General features: G+C 35.9%; 1 protein-coding gene across 2 annotated transcripts in view; it reads left to right on the top strand.

Moving 5' to 3' along the window:
- Window positions 1-20,037, top strand: part of Slc4a10 (solute carrier family 4 member 10) — a 223,431-nt gene that overhangs the window by 64,280 nt on the left and 139,114 nt on the right. Inside the window, exon 1 of one of the 2 annotated variants that reach the window (XM_005346463.3) lies at window positions 8,971-9,196. The exons of the other annotated variant lie outside the window; for it this stretch is intronic. Within the exon in view, the coding sequence (XP_005346520.1) occupies window positions 9,152-9,196 (45 nt within the window). The 5' untranslated portion in view covers window positions 8,971-9,151. Of the gene's footprint in view, window positions 1-8,970; window positions 9,197-20,037 lie in introns of those variants that run through there. 2 annotated transcript variants of the gene reach the window in all.

Raw genomic sequence — 20,037 nt, forward strand, 5'->3', positions numbered from 1 at the left:
CTGTAGACCAGGCTGGTCTCGAACTCACAGAGATCCGCCTGTCTCTGCCTCCCGAGTGCTGGGATTAAAGGCGTGCGCCACCATCGCCCGGCTCACCGGATTTTGATTCTACTTCATATACTGGCTTTTTGGGAGCCTAGTCTGTTTGGATGCACACCTTCCTAGACCTGGATGGAGAGGGGGTGGGCTTGGACTTCCCACAGGGCAGGGCACCCTGACTTCTCTTAGGACTGGAGAGCAAGGGAGAGAGGGAGTGGGAGGAGAGGGAGGAAAATGGGAGGATGAGAGGAGGTGGAAATTTTTAATAAATAAATAAAATAAAATAAACAAAACAGTAAAGCTCATGAAATTTAGCCATTTCCTTTTCTATTCTCAGCACTGCAATGGTGCTTTGTGAAATAAATTTACACATTAAAAGCCTTGTGTATATGCATGATATTGTGGAGCCTTATTACATTGTTCCTTATCAGGTTTGTCTGACAGACATTTGAAAGGTTTCCTAAGGCTGTTTTCTTTCTGTTTCAACGAATGACTCACTCTTTCTAGGTCATTTCATTCTATAAATGTCACAGGGGAAAAATAAAGACTAAGCATGCACCTTCCATCTCACTGGGTTATAATCAATCTTCTTTGTTATTGCTTGGTAACTTTAATTCAAAGGGAAATTGTTTGGCTTGACAATCCTGAGTTCCTTCACTAAGGAGGGACAATCATTGTGATTTATCTGTATTTTTATTTATCCTAGAATTTTATTGTTCATTGACCACTAATAAAGATAACACTATTTTGCTTAGCTACTAATTTAAGTAAAGTCTACTTGCCTTAAAGTAAGTCCACCTTTCTATTTTAAAACATTTATATTAACTCTGCAGTTATTATTTTACATAAATACCATGTGATAATCCAATTTGACAAAACAATAAGGCAACAGATATTCTTGTTGGAGAACACAAATGGCAAGAGTTTTGGTGGGAAATTTGATCATTTTGTCTCAAGCCTCCAAAATGTTCACATTTTCTCCAGTATTGTTTAAAATATGTTTTTTTTTCTTTTGACCAAGTAAGTATTTTTATGGGAATTCATTTTAGGGAAGAAGGAAATATATAAAGCAGTGTTTTATATATATATATATATATATATATATGATGCTGATTGTGTTATTATTTATAAGGTTGAAATAAAACAGAAGTTGTGAAAATATAGTATCTCATTGATTCAATACCATTTATGCATTAAATATTATATTGTAGAAAATACTGACCTGGGGAAATGTATTTTTAGGAGAGAAGAATTCACTATAATTTTAGTAAATATTAATTAAACATTAGAAATAAAATATTAGTAATAGTTATTTCTGTATATGAAATTTTTTATTGATTTTCTAGCTTTTTGATCTATTGGTTTTCTTGTGTGTATATCTGTGAAGTATAAAACGTCATTCAAGTGTAGTGGCAATATCACCTAGAAAATTGTAAGATTTTTTATTTTCTTTATGGTTTGACACACTACAGTTTTACTAAGGGAACTAGCAGAATGGTGATGAAATTAGAAAAATTAGAATCTATTAAAATCTTGAGTTAAAAAAGACATGAGTCATTATTGCAGTTTGTTGTTTTAAGAGTATTGAAACATTACCATTTTATGTAGGAGACAGGTGAAATATTTTTATGGACACGGGCACTTTATACGAACTGATATTTATGCTCTAGTCCACCTGACTCATCAGAAGCAGTGATTATTTATTGTAATAATTATCATTTTCATAACAATTGTCAGTTTCTTCACAGATGTTTTCACAGATCTTTTTTCCAGATGTTTTTGTTATATACTACATTTTTTGGTGACCTTTGCTTTCAAAACCAACTATATTTCATGCACAATAAAAAGTTAAGATAGTTCCTCATCTTGTTTAGCTTGTAAAAATCAGTTTGCATTAAACCATGATTATTAAGACAAAGATTAAAAAAAATTCTTTTTTGTACTATGGTTTTTATCTGTCACCAAGGCTGACTTGAGAGCTGATCTGTCAAAAATAGTCTCCATTAACATTAGCCCAATTAAAAAAAAACTGAAAACCTCAATCGTATACACAGTAATTGATATAGAAGCCTCATAAGATTAATTTGTAAAAGTAAAGATAAACTAAAAGTACGTTTTATTATTTATGATGAAACTAGAGTGGAAATATAACTGAAGTATTAAAAAGCCCGAAACTTAAGGAATACTTTTAAGTGGAAAGAGTATGTGAGAAACAAATGCATTTGTTTGACTATTATCAGAAATAATTTCCTTCTTTTATAAGGAATAATAAAGTCTATAAGCTTTATATTTATAAAGTTAACATCAGGATATCATACTTTACAATATATTGTTTGTATTTTCAGTTTACATTTCATATAGTTGAGGTTTTTCTCCCAATATAGCTCTCAAATAGATATATTGTTTTTGACTGAATATATTTTATAAATCAGATTTTTAAAGCTATGGCACAATGCATGGGACAAACAACTTCAAAGGAGGAAAGATTTGTCTTGTACATGCGTTTAGTCCTTGCCCACTTGTCTGGCATGTGGTGGTGGAGATCAGAGGATGAGGGCAGGAAAGGAAAGCTGTTTGCCTCCTGTAGCCAGTCAGCCCAAAGAGAAAGGAAGGTGTCTGGAACAAGATATGGCACTTAACACAGGGCCTTTGTCTTAGGGTTCTATATCCCCTCATAGTCACCTTTCAAGTTATGAACTCAGTTATTGACTAGTTCAGGGCTCTTGTGGTCCAATGATTCCCCGAAAACTCTGCCTCTGAGCATTCCTGTCTGGGGGACGAAGCCTTCCATACTTGAGGCTTTGAGGACCATTTCATATTTAAACCATAACAACATATTTTATGATCTATTATATTATATTGTTTTGTCTTATCTGTTTGATTCATTTAAATTTATTATTGTGTGTGTATGTATGCATTTGCACATGTGTGTAAATGAGTATGCCATGGCATAGTTGTGGAGGTCAGAGATGAACTTTTTAGAATAAATTTTCTCCCTTTTACATGATATGATTTCTAGGGTTCCAGTCTTCTTCAGGGAGTATTTTTACAAGCTGAACCATCTCACTCGACCTAAAAGTTTTTTTTTTATTTCTAATATTCAGCAGGTGCATGACATTACTCTTTTGGGCATATTTCAATTTAGTCATTTTTTTTTTAAAAAAAAAAACCCTTTCCTGTTTCTTCTCCCCAAAAAATGCAGTGTTGAACTTTGCATAAATTCAAATGTTCAAATTTTCTTTTAGCTGTGACAGATACCTGAGAAAATAATTAAATAGATAACGATTTTATTTAGTTATATTTTTAAATTAGCATAGAAAGAATTGGATTTCATTATGACATTTAGATACATACATGTCAACAGAATTAGCTTTTATTTGTGGCCTTCCCACTGTCTTCTATTTCTCCTCACATCCTGCTTGCTGGTTCTCCTTTCCCTCCCATACAGTCCACATACTATTCCATTTTGCTTTCACATCACGGGTCGGGAAGAAAAGATTAGTTCTAGCTTGTCATTTCAGAGGTATCAGCCTCTATTGGCTATTAGCTAATTCCATGGGCTCTGGATCTGAAGCAACGCAGCAGAGACATCACAGTGCCCAAAACACATGTCTGGAGTTGCCAATATCATGGCTGTCAAGAAGCAAAAGGACAGATGTGAAAGGGATGAGCACAGTTACACACATTAAAGAAACGTCTAGTGAACTCCTGAAGCAGCCTCTACCTCCTAGTAGTCCACTGGAGAACTTGATACCTTCTCCTCCAGTCACAAACACATCCAAGTAGTGACACCAGTTGCTGCCAAACCCTCAATGCATGATTTCTGGGCAGAAGACCATACTTTAAATCCAAACTGCTGTACCATCAGACAAAATTTTCAAATCAGAATTTAGACATGATTGAATATTTTAAAGAATTTTTGTATTTTTTGCTATCTTACTGTGACAGATAGGATTGATCTGTACTTTTAAAAATATTAGTATATTGGGTCAGCTAGATGCTTCTGTGGGTACAGGTATGCCTCAAGTCTGAAGACTGCACTTCTAGCCTTTGGATCCAAGCTGTATTCTGACCTTTGTGTAGGCCATTGTATGTATATATGCACATGCGTTCACACACATAATAAATAATAGATATATACATATACAATGAAATGTAAAAATGTAAATAAAATATCAAGGCAATGACTTTAACTGTGAAACTAAAGATACAGGATTCTGATTTCTGGCCCTGACTCAATTTCTCTACATTTTAATTACTTCATGTGTGAAATGAGAGGTTGGAATTCCTGGTAAAAGAAATAAAATCACAAAAATGTGGTAGTTCTAAAATGTATGCTCTTTTAAGGATGCTCAACGTTTAGGATTGGGTGGTCTTGTGTTTGACAGATCAAAAAATCAATGTCACCTTCAGTGTGTACTCCTTACCTTGCTAGAGTCACAATGTTCATTACCTCCCTCAAGTTCATCTGTTGAGAACCCAACCACCAGCATGATGGTAACTCACTAATGTGATAGCCATGCCTTTTAGAATCACATTTATTCCCTTGTGGGGGAAAAAAAGTCACAGAAAGTTACCATTCTTGCATGTAAAGTTTTAGAGAAAAGAAAAACTTCACTAGACACTGAACCAACTGACCACTTGATCTTGGATTTCTTAGCCTCCAGAGCTGTGTGATATATACTTCTTCTGTTTACATAGCACCCATTCTAATTTGTTATATCAGAACTGAAGAACTAAATCAACCCTTCTGCTTTTCTATTCTGCAATGTTTTGTCTACTCTTCATATCTTTTATGAAATATTTGCCAGAAAAAGTGTATTAACAGCCCGCTTTTCTATGATAACTGTACTGCAATGATAATGCTAAGAGTAGTATATTGTATAAATAATTTTTAGCAGCACTATAGTGGCATAAAGATATATTTCATTTTTAGGGATTTGGGATTTCGCTCAGAGGTAAAGCACTTGCTTAGGAACCTCAAAGCTCTGGGTTTGGTCTGCAGCTCTGAAAAAAAAAGAAGACAAAATAACAGATGTACTTTATTTTAAGGTTTATTTTTATTGCTTTATGTGCATATGCATATGTGCACATGTGTGAGTGTACCTATAAAACCAAAGAGGGCACTGGATTTCTAGGAGCTGTAAATGCTTGTTGTTGGTGCTGAGGACTGAACTCAAGTCCTCTAGAAGCACAATGATGATCCTAATCACTGATCTAGGCCTCAAGGCCCCAGCTTTCTTAGAGTTTAGTTGGTTAGTCATATTAACTTACTATTATATGGATCTAAAAATGGACAACAAATTGTAGGGGACCAGCCTCAACAAAAATACCTTTTGCCAGGGTAAGGGTGTGGGGATCAGAAAAATAGTGAAGATGATGAAGACACGAATAAAAATAATAAGACAGAAAACAGAATAGTATCAGGAGATAGTTTCAGTTAATACTGACAACATCCATGTTTAGTTTTCCATATGCTTTTATACCCCAATACAAAAGGGGGAAGAAGGCAACAAAAGACTTCTTTAACATGACACAAAGGACTACTCAAACAGTTAATTGCTTCAGCACTTTGAGTCACCAAGTCATTAGCATTCTGTTGCTTAGGCAGTGGACCCACACTACACCAAGTACCCCGAAAGTAGTCACTCCCCAGGTAACATCTTATTACAAAAGAAGGAGCAGATGGATGCTTGCATATCCTGACCATCTGTCAGGGTGGAGTGGATCTAGCTGTATGGGCATCTTAACATGAAAAGAACCAAGAAACCATATCCTGGATCAGGTTGTGTAGCTCTTGTTGTTTTCAACAATAATTAGCAACCTCTGAACTCTCTGACCAACAGACAAGGTAGAAACAGGCTCACATTTTTGGGCATCCACAACAAATAAATGATTTTTTATTTAAAATGTTTTATTATTAGATAATAGATTAAGAGGTATGTCTCCAGGTTTTAATATTATAGAAAGTATCAAGTATGTTGGCAGAAAATTACTGAGGAAAATTTAATAATATATATTATTTCATTTTTCTTCAAGAGAATAATAAAAGGTTGATGGACATGCTTATTTCCAGTGTATTCATTTAATAACTTTATTCAATTATGCACATACAGGAAGACACAGGGAATTTAAGCCAAATATTCCTCCTCAAGACTTCCATTTAATTTTTTGTCGCTTATATTGGGTTTGCTTTTTCTTTTTAATTTATTTTTTTTTCATGCAATATATCCCAGCCATAGTCTCTCCCTCCCCACTCTTCCAGTGCACCCCCCCCTTAAGTCCTTCTCTATCAGATCCACTGATTCTGTGTTTTCCTTCAGAAACGATCAGTCCTCCCGGAGATATCAGCTGAACTCAGCATCACAGGATGCATGAAGACTGGGAACAAACCGTCCTATCAAAGCTGGAGGAGGCAACCTAGTACCATGAAAAGGGTTCCAAAAGTAGGGAGAAGAGTCAGACATATCCCAACTCTCAGTGTAAGGAGTTCTGCAAAAACCCCAAGCTAAATGACTAAAGCAGACCCATGCAGCCTCCATGAGTGCTGCTTCAGTCTCTGTGAGCCCCCATGAGCCATGCTTAGTTGATTCTGTGTGCCGTGTTCTCATGGTGTCCTCGACCCCTATCTCCTGCATTCCATCCTCCCCCTCTCCTGTGGGGTTCCCTGAGCCTTGCCTGTTTTGGCTGTGGGTCTCTGTCCAATGCTTTTTGATCACATTCAGCCACCTTCCCCCTCCCAATACCACCTCCCAATACCCTCTTTCTGGAGGGGGGTGTGGATAGAAAGGTGAGTTAAGACTCTCTAATCAATCCATAAATATTAATAGCAGCAATATCTAAAGTCCACTACTTTTTAATTTACTTTTTAAATTTTTTATTTCTTTACTTTTATTGAAAACAGATTTTTTTCTACATAATATATTCTGATTATGTTTTCCCTTCCTTCTACTCCTCCCAGTTCCTCCTCCCCTTTCCTCCCCTTCCATTCAGATACACACCTTTTCTATCTTTCATTAGTAAACAGACATCTAAGGGATAATAATAAATAAAATATAATACATATATATATATAATGTAATATAATATAATAAAATTTAGTCAAAAACTAGCACATCGGTATTGGTCAAAGCAAGAAGAAGGAAAAGAAACCAAGAGAAGGCAAAGAATTAGAGATCCACACATTCCAACCCTAGGAATTTCAGAAAAACACTAAACTGGAAACTTTAATGTCTATGCAAAGGCCTGGTGCAGCCTGGTGCTGCTTCAGTTTCTGTGAGTTCATATGACTTTTGATTAGGGTGGTTTACAAGGTCTTGCTTTTTGGGTGTCCTCTGGTCCTCTCTTACACTCCTTGTGGCTCATCTTCTGCAGGTTTCTCTGAGACCTAAGGAGAGGGATTTGATGGGGACATCCCATTTCAGGCTGCGTGTTCCTAAGTTTCTCACTCCCTGCATAACGTCTGCCTGTATGTCTCCTTATGTGTTCCCATTTTATTTTGTGTGTTGGGAGGGAGCATATGCCATGGCATGGATGTGAAGGTCAGAGGACTAGTTGCTGGGGTTCTCTTCTCACACTTTATGGGCCCTGTGGATTAAACTCAGGTCGGTAGATTTGGCAGCAAATGCCTTTACTCACCAAACTGTCTCACTGGTCCCAGGTTTCTTTTTCTTAAATAGTGTTTTAAATTTTTTTAATTCTTAGACAATTTCACATGTGTATGCAATATATCTTGATCACATGCACCCTGAACCTTCAGATCTCACCGTAATAGATTTCCCACCAGTCTTCAAACCTTTGTCTTTTCTGCCTCTGAAATGATAAATTTATTTAGACTCATTTTGACTGCTTTGCATGATTAAATGTGTGTATATATGTGCATGGATATATTTTGGAACATATCCCATCAAATGTGAGTAGGACAAGGAACATTTACTGATTTGTTTTCAGTCTATGTTTTTCTAAGGCACCTTTTGTGCATTACATTAGCTATTAGGAAATTTCAGTAGCTTAGTTCACAGGAATATAAATAAAGTGTTGTATCATTATTAATTCAGCATGTACTGAATGTGGGGGCTATTTTAACATAAGGGCCTATACTTTGGGCTCTAATATTGAATTTACTTAATTTGATTTTGGTCTTAGTCTTTTTTTTTTCTTTATCCACAAATGCTATTTAATCACAGGGTGAAGGCACAAAACTTCCAACTGTAATCTGGAGCCCTTTATTTCCAGAGTACTTCATCAGTCATACAATTCCCTAAACTGCTGTGCAGTGGTGAACAAAGGCCTTCCTAGTGTCTTGAGTAATAGGGTACCATGATATTTTATACTGCTTATACCTTTTATACCTTTTACATAGGCTTCTTTGCTAAAGAACCATCTAGTCTTATGACTTGATGATAGTGTATTGATTTTTGCATTCTTAGCTCTGTATAAGACGAATCAAAAACAGAAGATGTTTTTAATTGGATTATGTTGTTCTGAAGAATAAATATTAAAGATTCCTGGTAATAAATGTAAATTGCATGCACATGTTTATATTGTTCACAGCTATCTACTATTTCATGAATTTTCCACTTTTAGATTCTTCTAATTTTGATGCTTTGGAAGGAAGTTTTCTTGAAAAGAGATTACAAATTTACCTATTACATCATAATACTACAGCTTAGTTATATGTGGAGAAAGCTGCCTAATAGTTAACATAGTTTGACATGGTATTTGCAACAGGCACATTGAATACTTAATTAAATAAAGCGTTACTTATTTTTAAATACTGATAAGAAATAAACCTCTCTCTGAATGTGCATCTGTGTAGTAGCAGAAGTGGGAACCTGACGCTGTGCCTGAGTTGGGATGGTGCAGAATTGCTCCAAGCAGTAAGCTGAGTGTTTCCAGACAGCAAACACCACTGTGTCAGCATCTCTCAGCATGCAGTGTAGGAAACTGCACAGAGGAGACGATGAACAGTGCGTGAGAGCCGATATCTTGATGATGGTTTAAATAGATTCTGATGGACAGATCTGCTGTTTGCTTTCTTCACTAACCTTGGAAATGCTGAAAGCTAGAGACAGCTGAGCTTATTCTTTGTAAGACAGGAAATAGAAAGGTCATGCAGCCTGGAAGCAGTGAGCACTTACAGTCTCTCAGTCATCAGGTATGGTCTTGTGAATTGCGACGCTATTTTGCATATGCACGGTTGTCCAGATCTTAGGAATTTGGAATATGTTAATCAACACAATTGCTTATTGACTAATTTTTCATTTGGAAATTTGAATAGGTAATGATTATAATAATGGGTAAAATATGGATTAAGAAGTGTTTGCATGTGTATATGACTTGGTTTTGCTTTAGTCTTTTTTGGGATAGAGATGAGGAGTAAAGGAGAATATACTTTATGTGATTAGGAACAGGGTTTATGGCTCTTTCGAGTTTTTTCTAGATTAATCCTGATTATATTCAGGCTGTGTATTTTACTTTAAATGATAAAAATAACATAAATGAATCAACTGGTAATCATAACCATCTGCCCATAAATACTGATGTATTACAAAATGGTTGTTATCTGATTAACCACAGTAATCAATGCTGCTAGCATTGATAGGAGTGAGGCAAACAGCAATGAAATTCGCTGAGCTGAAGAACGTTTATACAGGCTGTAAGCTAATTTATGAGATTTAGTTATTCTCTAGACTATCTAAAAGCCATTTTTAATCATTTCCTGGATCTGGTGATACTCATGGAGATTTTAATGTACATCTCTGCTAAGACATTAACCACATCTGAAAGCTGACTGTGAATTTGTTTTACATAAAGGAGGCTTGTGGCTTCTAAGCGTCTTGAAGAGTTTTTGTTTGACCCAGAGAGATTCAGTGTTTCCTTACTTTCATTTTCAATTTACTCCATTAAACTCATTAACTATAAATTGTAGAAAGCCTTAGAACATAGAATTTATGAATTTGCCTTGTGTTGAAACTCTGCTATTTTTCATCTCTATCTACATCTATAACTGTATCTATATCTAACCTCTCAAGTTAAAATTTATTTAGTTTAGGCTTTCCTCAGAATTGTATTCTCAACAGATTTATATGCCTAACACTCAGATTTTTAAAGAGCTGTATTTAATTTGTTTTTATTTTTATTCATTTCTGAGTCAGTTTTAGGGAACTATCAAATATGTTAAATTTGTTACCAAAAGAATATGAATGTTAAAAATTTCTCAAGAGAACAGTGTTGACCTCACAATCCTGTAGCAAGGATTATTATTTACATAACCTCATCAGAAGGAAAATGTAGTATTAAAAATGAATACATTGGAAAAAGTCTGAAACAGTGAATAAATTCAGTTGAAGCTGTTTTTTTTTCTTTTTAATTAAAAACACATTTAAAAATTCTTCCTACTGACATTGGATATAATTTATATGTTATTCTGGCTACTTAGCAGCTTACATTCTTATTAGTTGGGAAGATTGCCATATTTTTAAGCTTGATTAATTTTTAGAATGATTTGAGTATACCTTTTAGTTGCTACAAAACCTGTTTAATCTGTTAGAATTTATTTCCAGCACTTGCGTGTATTAGTCACTAGGAGTACGTTCTGTTTCTTGGCATGACTTCAGGATTCCTCTAGGCCTTGGTTTCCACAGAATTTTGCTAATGTTTCACTGTAGTTATGACCTTTTAGAAGAACCAATCATAAAGTATTTGGTTATGTTCTTTTAGTGATACTTAAATATCATTAATTTTATTATATGAAAAATTGTCTCTAAATTGCCATTGCTTTTACAAATGAGGAAAATATTCCTGTTACTGTGTCAAAATTCATTGCACTGAAAAGTAAAATGCAGACATTTAATTGGAATGCAGAATGCAGCAGACATTTAAACGGAATGCCCTCCATTCTTCCTCTTCAGCAAGATGATTTTGAACTTTGAACAGTGGAGTTCCTTATGAATCTTCCCAGGAACAAGAGATCTTCTTTACCAAGGTTACCTGTATCTGCACTAATTAAAAATGATGTCATTATACATCATAAAGATCTCTAAAGATAGACTATTCATAAATAATTGTTTTGATAATTCTTTTATGGAGGAAATATTATAAGAAAGCTCCTCATTTGTAGGATATTATATTTAGTGTTCTGTGAAATACAGAAAAGAAAAAATTATTGCTTTCAGGCATGAATGAGAAAATGAATACACATTAACTCAGATATTTTGGGTTGACTCTTAAAACTGGTTTGTTACAATTAATTTTAACTTAATCTGTAAACTAGTGAACTCTAGTATGAGTTACATATTACTTCTTTCCTCCCATGTACTTGACATACTATTAGAGAAATCAAAGGTATATTTAGTGTTAGATTAATCATTATGCATGGTGCAGTTTTATTGATAGACAAGAATATTGATAATTCAAGGCCAGATTGAATTATATAGAAAAACGCTGTCTCAAAAAAATTAGTTCTAGATTTATAAATCAGCGTGAACTTAATTTAAGAGTTGAGTTCAACCTAATTCCTGGCAAGAAGCTGTGGTGGAAACCCTGAGACTCATCTTTAAAATAGGGCTGTGGATATAATTCTAGGGGAGGAATGAATAATTTAGTAGGATGTGTATTATGGAAAAGAGTTTTTCTTCTTAGGGTTAAACATTTGAGATAAAGAGTAGCAAGTATGGGAGAAACTAGACATTTTGAGCTATATTTGGAACAAAAAGTATCTGTCCGTACACCTTAGACTGAAAATTCTAAGAACTTTAAAATTTCGAGACAGGATCTCCCTGTGTAGTGTAGACTTGCCAGACTTTTTATGTAGCTAGAATAGCTGAAATTTGTTACTCTTTTGATTCAGTCTCCCAATTGCTACGATTATAATTGTCCACTGCCTCACTTGGCTGGAAAAGCCAAGATCTGATGAAAAGTGCTAGAGAGTGATCAGTCACCTCAGACTCTGAGGAAGGGGATTGGAGAAGCTGTAATGGAAGCAGGTGTTAGCTTCTGGCTGGTGGACAGTTGGTGTTACTCTCTTCTGTTTTATATCAACAAGTGGGCTGAAAATAGCAGAGAGGTGGGTAGAACAGATGCAAATCCCCTATTTTCCAGTCCCAAACTGGGCAATTTGCCCAGAAGTGACTCCAAAGTGCTTGGTATCTTGTATTAAAGCCTTCAATTAGAGAAATACAGGGCTGATCTACAAATTGACTCTGGTTTTAATAGCTGGGGTAATGTAAGAGGCTGTGGTTAAGTATCAAGTCAGCCTTTCAGTTCAAACTTTTATATTGTTAGTCAGCTGCATGATCGTCAGTCTTTCTTTATTCATAACCAAGGGATAGTGGTGGTATGTAGCTCAAAGTATTGTAAATATTAAATGACTTAAGATACATAGAGTACTTGTAATAGTTTGTGGCATGTAGTGTGCAAATTATTAATATTCTTTTTGGTATTTGACAAGTTGATTTTGTTTATATTACTAGAATATATTCATTGTACATGATTATGGGTTTCAACATGGCATTTTTATGCATGGATATCATGGATGGAATTAGTTTATATGTTTGTTAACGGAAGAATTGACAAGTAAAATCTGGTATATATAAACAGTGATGATTTATTATCCATAAAGAACAAAATCAGGCCATTTGAAAGAAAGTGGAAGGAGCTAGAGATAATCATGTTATGTGAAAAGAGACAGACTGAAAGATAAATGCTGAATGTTCTCTCTCATGAATCTCTACTTGAATCTCTATGTGTATATGTGGATGTGGAAGAAGTAGAGTGTCCCCAAAAGAGAGATGCACAGTATGAGGCATAAAGAATATAATATACTTGAATAGTCATAATAGCCCAGTTCATCTTTAGGCTATTGGAGTAAATTAGACCATCGCAGGCAAGGTTTGTTAGAACCCTAGAGCATAGAGTCTTGAGCATTACAGTATGATTTTCAAACTAAGAACATAATATTTTCTCCTGATCTCCTCATTCCTGGGTAAAAATAAAATAAAGAACAGAAGAGCAGCTCTCGTATTTTGAAGTCGTTTTAAGAACTCAGCTCCTTTGAGACTTTGGGAATGAAAATTAAATTCCTGAGTAGATTTAGTAGTTAGTTGACACAGTAGGGTGTAGAAGCAAAATAAGGGATTTTAATAAAATTCTCTATCAAAATTGCATATGAGAGCATTACTCAGTCTTCCCACAAGCACTCAGAAGTCCCAGATTTCATATCTTAAGAGACCTCCTGCTTGTCCCCAATGTGACTGTGTTATTGGTAGGTAATCTGATTTAGTTTTGGCTTTGTGTTTGACATTTCCTAACCAAGGACAATCTAGTGGGGTCATTTAATGCAGTGAATACTCATGCCACAAATATTTACTCACTGCGGTAAATATTTGGATAAAAGAACTTTGTTTTAGAGAAATTTGATATAGACTTTTCTATGCTAATCACGGGAGCATTTATACTGCTCATCCAGGTTCCAGTATAATGTTTACATACTTGACATTTTTTTAAAAAATACACCTATCTTCTCCCTTTAACTATAAATCTTTGATCGCAATTGTGTCTTTTAATTCAGCACAGATTCTGACATGTGTTAAGTGATTAGAAATAAATAAGTAAATTCATTAAGCTTTATTAATTGTAGGACTCTAAAGTATGTATTAGGACAACCAAAAGAAAACATTCCAAGCTTAGTGAAATGTTGTATATGACCTGGAGAGTATAGAAATATGTCAGCAATTATAGTGAATAATAATAGCAGCAGAATAACTATTAGTGATAGAGTAATCATGATGAGGATAAATGTTAGCTTGGTTGATGTGTTTCTCTGAAAACATTTTAAACATAAAGTAGTCAGACACTTTGATATGTCTTCTTTTTTCTCCAAAAATAGTATTAGGAGTATTTAAAAAATAAAAACATCCAAACCTTTTTGAACACCAAAGAATAAATGAGTAGGGGAGAAGGGAGAATAGGAAATGAAAAAAAAAAGGACAGAATATTTTAACAGAAACAGAAGGAAAACGCTAAGTGCCCTGATCTGCTAAGGAAACAGAATTGTAGTCTGTCAGTAGGCAATGCTGAGAACAGTCTACTGTATAATGAACCATTTTGATAAAAAAAAAAATACGAAAAAAAGAAAACTATTGGGTACCCCCAAGGGTTAGGTTGTCAAAGTAAATAGTATTTATTGGTTTAAAAGTCAATTGCAACTCTAGATCATCTTATTCAGTCACTTCAGACAGCCAGACAGCTCTGTTTCTGATTCAGTGAAAAGAATGGTTTTCCTCTAGAGAGATTAAATGGTCCCATTGGATTAGGTGTACAAGATTAACTTGAGGAGAGAAAGCTTGATATAAAAACGAAGTGGTGAGACTTTGTGTCCACTATCACCCCATTTATACTTAGGTCTTTTTCTAGACTGCACAAGGGTTTTACATGCTGTCATAGTTGCTGAGTTTATATGATCAATTGCCATGTTGTGTCCAGAAAACAGTTTCTTTGCTTATCTACTATCTCTGGCTCTCACAGTCTTTGTGCCAAGTCTCCCAAAGAGATCACTAAGTCTAGGGTGGAAGTGGTATATAATACGTATTTCACCTCTGAGGATGAGCCTTTTGTAGTCTCTACCTCTTTGCATGTTGTCCAGTTCAGGTGTCTCTGTGTTAGATGCCATCTATGCAAGGAGAAGCTTCTTTGATGAGGATTGAATGATGCACTGATCTATAGAAACAGCAATAAATTCATCAGGATTTTTTAAATACTATCTGTATTTAACAGAATAATTGGATTATGACCAAGCTAGACACAGATTCTTGGTCTTTGTCAAGTTTGGCTCCATCTCAAGGAGCAGGCCTTAGATCCAATCATAAAGTTGTGGGTAATTGCCATAGCATCTGTACCTCTGTCCCTCAAGTAGTCAGACCTTTAAGGTGAGCTATGACTTTCAAGGGTAACAGCAGGGTGAGAATGTACTTCACCTCTGTAGTCTGCATTTCACCTACCAGTAGCATAAAAGTTGTACAGTTGGAATGAAGCTTCCAGAAGTGTTTTCATTCACAATATTGTCACAAAATACCTTGGAGTAAATTTAACTAAGGAAATAAAGATTTATATAAAAATTGAATAAAGAAATTAAAGATTACTCCAAAAGATGGAAAGACATTCCATGCACACATATTAATATTGTAAAAATTACTGGCCTTATGAAAGCAATTTACAGATGCAACACAATCCCCATGAAAAACTCCATTTCTTTTCTTTCCAGAAAAACCAAACTCTTTATAAAAATATATTTATATATTTATGTTGAGAACATTTTCTTCCTATTCATTTTTATTCACCATTTTAAAGGTCCAAATGAGGAGCAGAAAGAGGAAGAATATGAGCAAGGAATTCTTAAATATAAACAGGCAACTCAAGATTATAAACCTCCTGACGAAAACTTCTAAAAATGTAGAAGCCACAGCAAGTAGAGTAAGAAGCCTACTGGGAAGAGAGAATAGAATGTGGGAAAAAGAACTTTAAATGATGATACTTTAAATACTAAAATAAAAGGTATTGCAAATATTAAACTAAAAGAGAATGCTCTTTTACAGTAGCATGATGAAAAAGAGTATAAATAAGAATCCCTAGAACTTAAACCTCAAGCAAAAAACAGAGTACAAAGTATAAAAAGTAAAGTTGAGGTAATCACCTCCAAAAGTGAAATAGTTAAATAGAGAGAATAAGTTAGATGTCACAAGGTCCTGTAGATGACATACTGGCCATATAATAGAGGGGATAATAGAAACCATATTTAATAAAGGGCAGATGATGTGGAATTCTCATAGGTGATCCCATTCTGTCTCTTGTCTGTGGTGGTGCTGGAAGAATTCTATACATATGAGATGAATTTTATTTGTATATCAAAGATTTAAAAGTGTAACTACAAGAGAGGATTATGGTTTATAAGATGATGTATGACATTAATAAATACTAAAACCCTAACCATACATTTGCAAATATTTATAAAAAATACTATTGTTTGCTCAAGTTTCTAAGACTGTTTAAGTAGATGATCTGATAATCTAGCAAACCCACTTCTGTATGCCTGAAATAACTTAAGCAAGGTATTTAAAACGTATTTGCACCCTTGTACACTATTCACTTTATCTAAGGCATGGAAAAAGCTCAATGTCCCTGCATACATAAATGAGTAAATAAAATACAGTGAATATCTATCTATCTATCTATCTATCTATCTATCTATCTATCTATCTATCTATCTATCTATCTATCTATCCAATGGATACTATTCAGGCTTCAAAAGGAAGGAAACTGTGACACACACTTGGTGCAAATGGATGAACTTTTAGAACATTATGCTATGTAAAATAAGCAATCACAAAGAGATGAGCACCCTATGTTTGAACTAATATGAGGGGTAGAAAATAGAAACAAAATGAGGGCTTAAGGTCTGGAGGAAAATATGAAGATGGGATTGCAGAAAGATAATGTTTTAGAGATCCATTGAACAATAATGTACAAATAGTTAACACTGTAAATTTTAGGGTAAATTTTGTTATGTGTTTTTCCCCCATAATAAAGAAGCATGGGTTGTTTTAAGACAGATTATTACTGAGAAGGATAGAGATTTATTGACATTTCATCTTTCAGGTATGTTTTCAATAACTAAGGAAAGTTTCACTAAACTTAGAATTCACTACATTTGAATTTTGGAAATTTGGCATTTTCTTCTTAAAATTTTATATTGTTTAAAATTTTTATTGCAGCATGAATGTTTTACCCATGGGTGTGCCTGATACCTGTGGATGTCAGAATAGGGCATCATATTCCCTGGAACAAGGTTACAGCTGGCTATAGCCACTGTATGGGTGCTGGGAAATGAACCCAGGTTCTCTGCAAGAGTAGTCAGTACTCTTATCTCTGAGCTGTCTCTCAAGCCTGAAATCGAATATTTTCACCAGTAAAAGCAATGCCTCTGTATTCCTTGATATTTGAATAAATTGGAAAATAATGTAAATTTTAAGACGCACATTTTTTTAAAGTTTTTGAATGAATTCTTGCATTGGCACCTACCAATCTCTTCCTCTAATTAGTGCCAACAGTGTCTTTGCCTCTTGGTTCGATTCTTGCAGTGGCTTTCTGTGTCTTTAGGAACTGTTCTTGGTCTGCTCTGTACTGTCACTCTCTGTGTCTCAGGGAGCCACTGAGATCTCTTCACCTTCTCTCTTGCTCTGCTTTCATGGTTCACTCTATTGGTCCACTCTGCGCAGTCACAGCTTGTGCTTCAGAGTTCCTCTCTTTGTAGTTGCAGCTTATGTTCCAGAGTTCCTCTGAGGTTGCAGAGTGGGGGCAGAGGAGGACTTGGGGGCAGAGTGGGACTTGTAGCTTGCAGAGTCCTATGGATGGGGTGGAAGTGTTGGAGCAGCCTACCTACCAGGCTACCTAAACTGGCCTGCTGACTGGCTAGATAAGCAGAGGCAGGTGGGGGAGGGGCCCGGGATTTTGCCCCAGTATGGAGGGCCTAGAGAGTGGGGTGTCCCGCTGGGTGGATGCTCATGCATCTTCTGGTCCTCTCTGTGTAGTAGTGGTGAGACTCATATTTTTAAAATGAGAACTCATTAGAATTTTAACACATAATGCATATAGCAAAGTATCTAAAAGACATATAATATTAGGGACTTCTATAGCACACTGTTGTTCCCTATCCCCTCCTGTCATTAGATTTTTTTTCTACACGATGAGCATTTAAGTGCTTGAATTGGTGATACTATGAAGGCTTCTTTTCACTAGTCCTTATTCATCCAAAACACTGAATTAATGTGGCTGCCCAAACTCATAACATACATATGACATGATACATACATACAGAATGCTAAAATAAGGCTGACTGTATTACTGAATTATTGGAAGGCCTAAAGATTCTAATATGCATTACAGGGCCCTATATGAGAGGAAAAAATAAACAGAACATTTTAGCCTCAGGTCCAAACTATCTTCTCCAGAACACAGTAGTTCATTCATATAGCTGTTAGCTTGATTACTGTCTTATACTTTATTTGTATCTCAGAGAAGAAAAGAAATATGTCTTTTTTCCTGGTATGATTGGAACAGATCGAAAACCCACAGCCAAACATTAGATGAGCTTTCGAAACCCTCAGAAAAGAGAGGAAGGACTGTTAGAGCCAGAGGGATGGAGGGTACCGTAAGAACACAGCCCACTGAATCAACTAAGCAGGGCTCACAGAGACTGAAGCACCAGTCACAGGCCCTGTTTGTTCCTGAACTAGGTCCTCTGCTTATGTTATCTTGGAGTTTTTGCGGGACTCCTAACAGTGCTAGTAGGGGTGTCTCTAATTCAGTTACCACCGGCTCTTGGGACCCTTTTCCTCCTACTAAGTTGCAACATACAGTCTTTTTTTGTTTGTTTGTTTATTTTCTTGCTTATTTTTTTTAGTTGTTGAAAAAAAAATTTCCGCCTCCTCCCCATTTCCCATTTCCCTCCCTCTCCTCCCACACATCGCCCCCTCCCCCCCCCCCCTTTCCCCTCTCCCCCTCCCCCCCACTCCATTCCCCCTCCCTCTCTAGAATGAAGAGCAGTCCAGATTCCCTGCCCTGCGGGAAGTCCAAGGTCCTCCCACTTCTATCCAGTTCCAGGAGGGTGAGCATCCAAACGGGCTAGGCTCCTACAAAGCCAGTTCATGTATTAGGATCGAAACCTAGTGCCATTGTCCTTGGCTTCTCATCAGCCTTCATTGTCCGCCATGTTCAGAAAGTCCGGTTTCATCCCATGCTTATTCAGTCCCAGTCCCGTTGGCCTTGGTGAGCTCCCAATAGATCAGTTCCACTGTCACAATGGGTGGGTGCACCCCTCGTGGTCCTGACTTCCTTGCTCATGTTCTCCCTCCTTCTGCTCCTCATTTGGATCTGAGGAGAGGGAACCTGAAATAACCCTATCCTATAGCCATACTGATGAATATCTTGCATATCACCTTAGAACCTTCATCAGCGATGGATCGAGATAGAGACAGAGACCCAAATTGGAGCACCGGACTGAGCTCTTAAGATCCAACATACAGGGGCTGGAGAGATGGCTCAGAGGTTAAGAGCATTGCCTGCTCTTCCAAAGGTCCTGAGTTCAATTCCCAGCAACCACATGGTGGCTCACAACCATCTGGAATGAGGTCTGGTGTCCTCTTCTGGCCTGCAGTCATGCACACAGACAGAATATTGTATACATAATAAATAAATAAATATATTTAAAAAAAAGATCCAACATACAGTCTTAATATGAGAATTTGTGCCTAACCTTATTGAATCTTGTTATGCCATGCTTGGTTGTTACCCCTGGGAGGCCTACTCTTTTCTGAAGGGAAATGGAGAATCATTGGATCTGGGGAAGAGTGGAAGGGTGGGGGAGGAACTGGGATGAGTAGAGGAAGGGGAGGCTGTGGTCAGGTGTATAATATGAAAGAAAATATATTAAGAAGAAAAAAATTTAAATTTTGATCCAGTAAAGAGAAAACTTAGGACTGTTATCAAATAGGTCTCTATGGAGACCTTTGCCATGTTCAACAAATATAAACTGACAGAAAGCTTTAAAACTGGTTAAAAGAATTAGAAATACTTCTAAAGATCAAAGTATCATATATATGTATATATTACACACATATATACTTAATATAATAAAGTATATTATTGCATTCACATAACTATTACTTCCCAGAGCTAATTTTTGTTGTGTCGGAATACTAAATAAAATTTTTTTCTCAGCCAATTTTACTGCTGCTTACTGCAGTGAAAAGCACAGGCATTGGTTTCTCATTAATTCCATATAACAGCAAACTTTTGCCCTTTTGCCTGCTTCTCCCATTTCTTTTCCCTTTTCTCATCTACCATCCAACTTTTAATTCCTATGATTTTGGCTCTGGTTTTAAGCTTCCACATCAACATAAGCTTCTGCAGTATTTTCCTTTCTGTGCCTGGCTTCCTTAGGAT

This window comes from Microtus ochrogaster, chromosome 4, assembly GCF_000317375.1.
Source record: "Microtus ochrogaster isolate Prairie Vole_2 chromosome 4, MicOch1.0, whole genome shotgun sequence".
In the NCBI taxonomy this organism is placed as follows: domain Eukaryota; kingdom Metazoa; phylum Chordata; class Mammalia; order Rodentia; family Cricetidae; genus Microtus; species Microtus ochrogaster.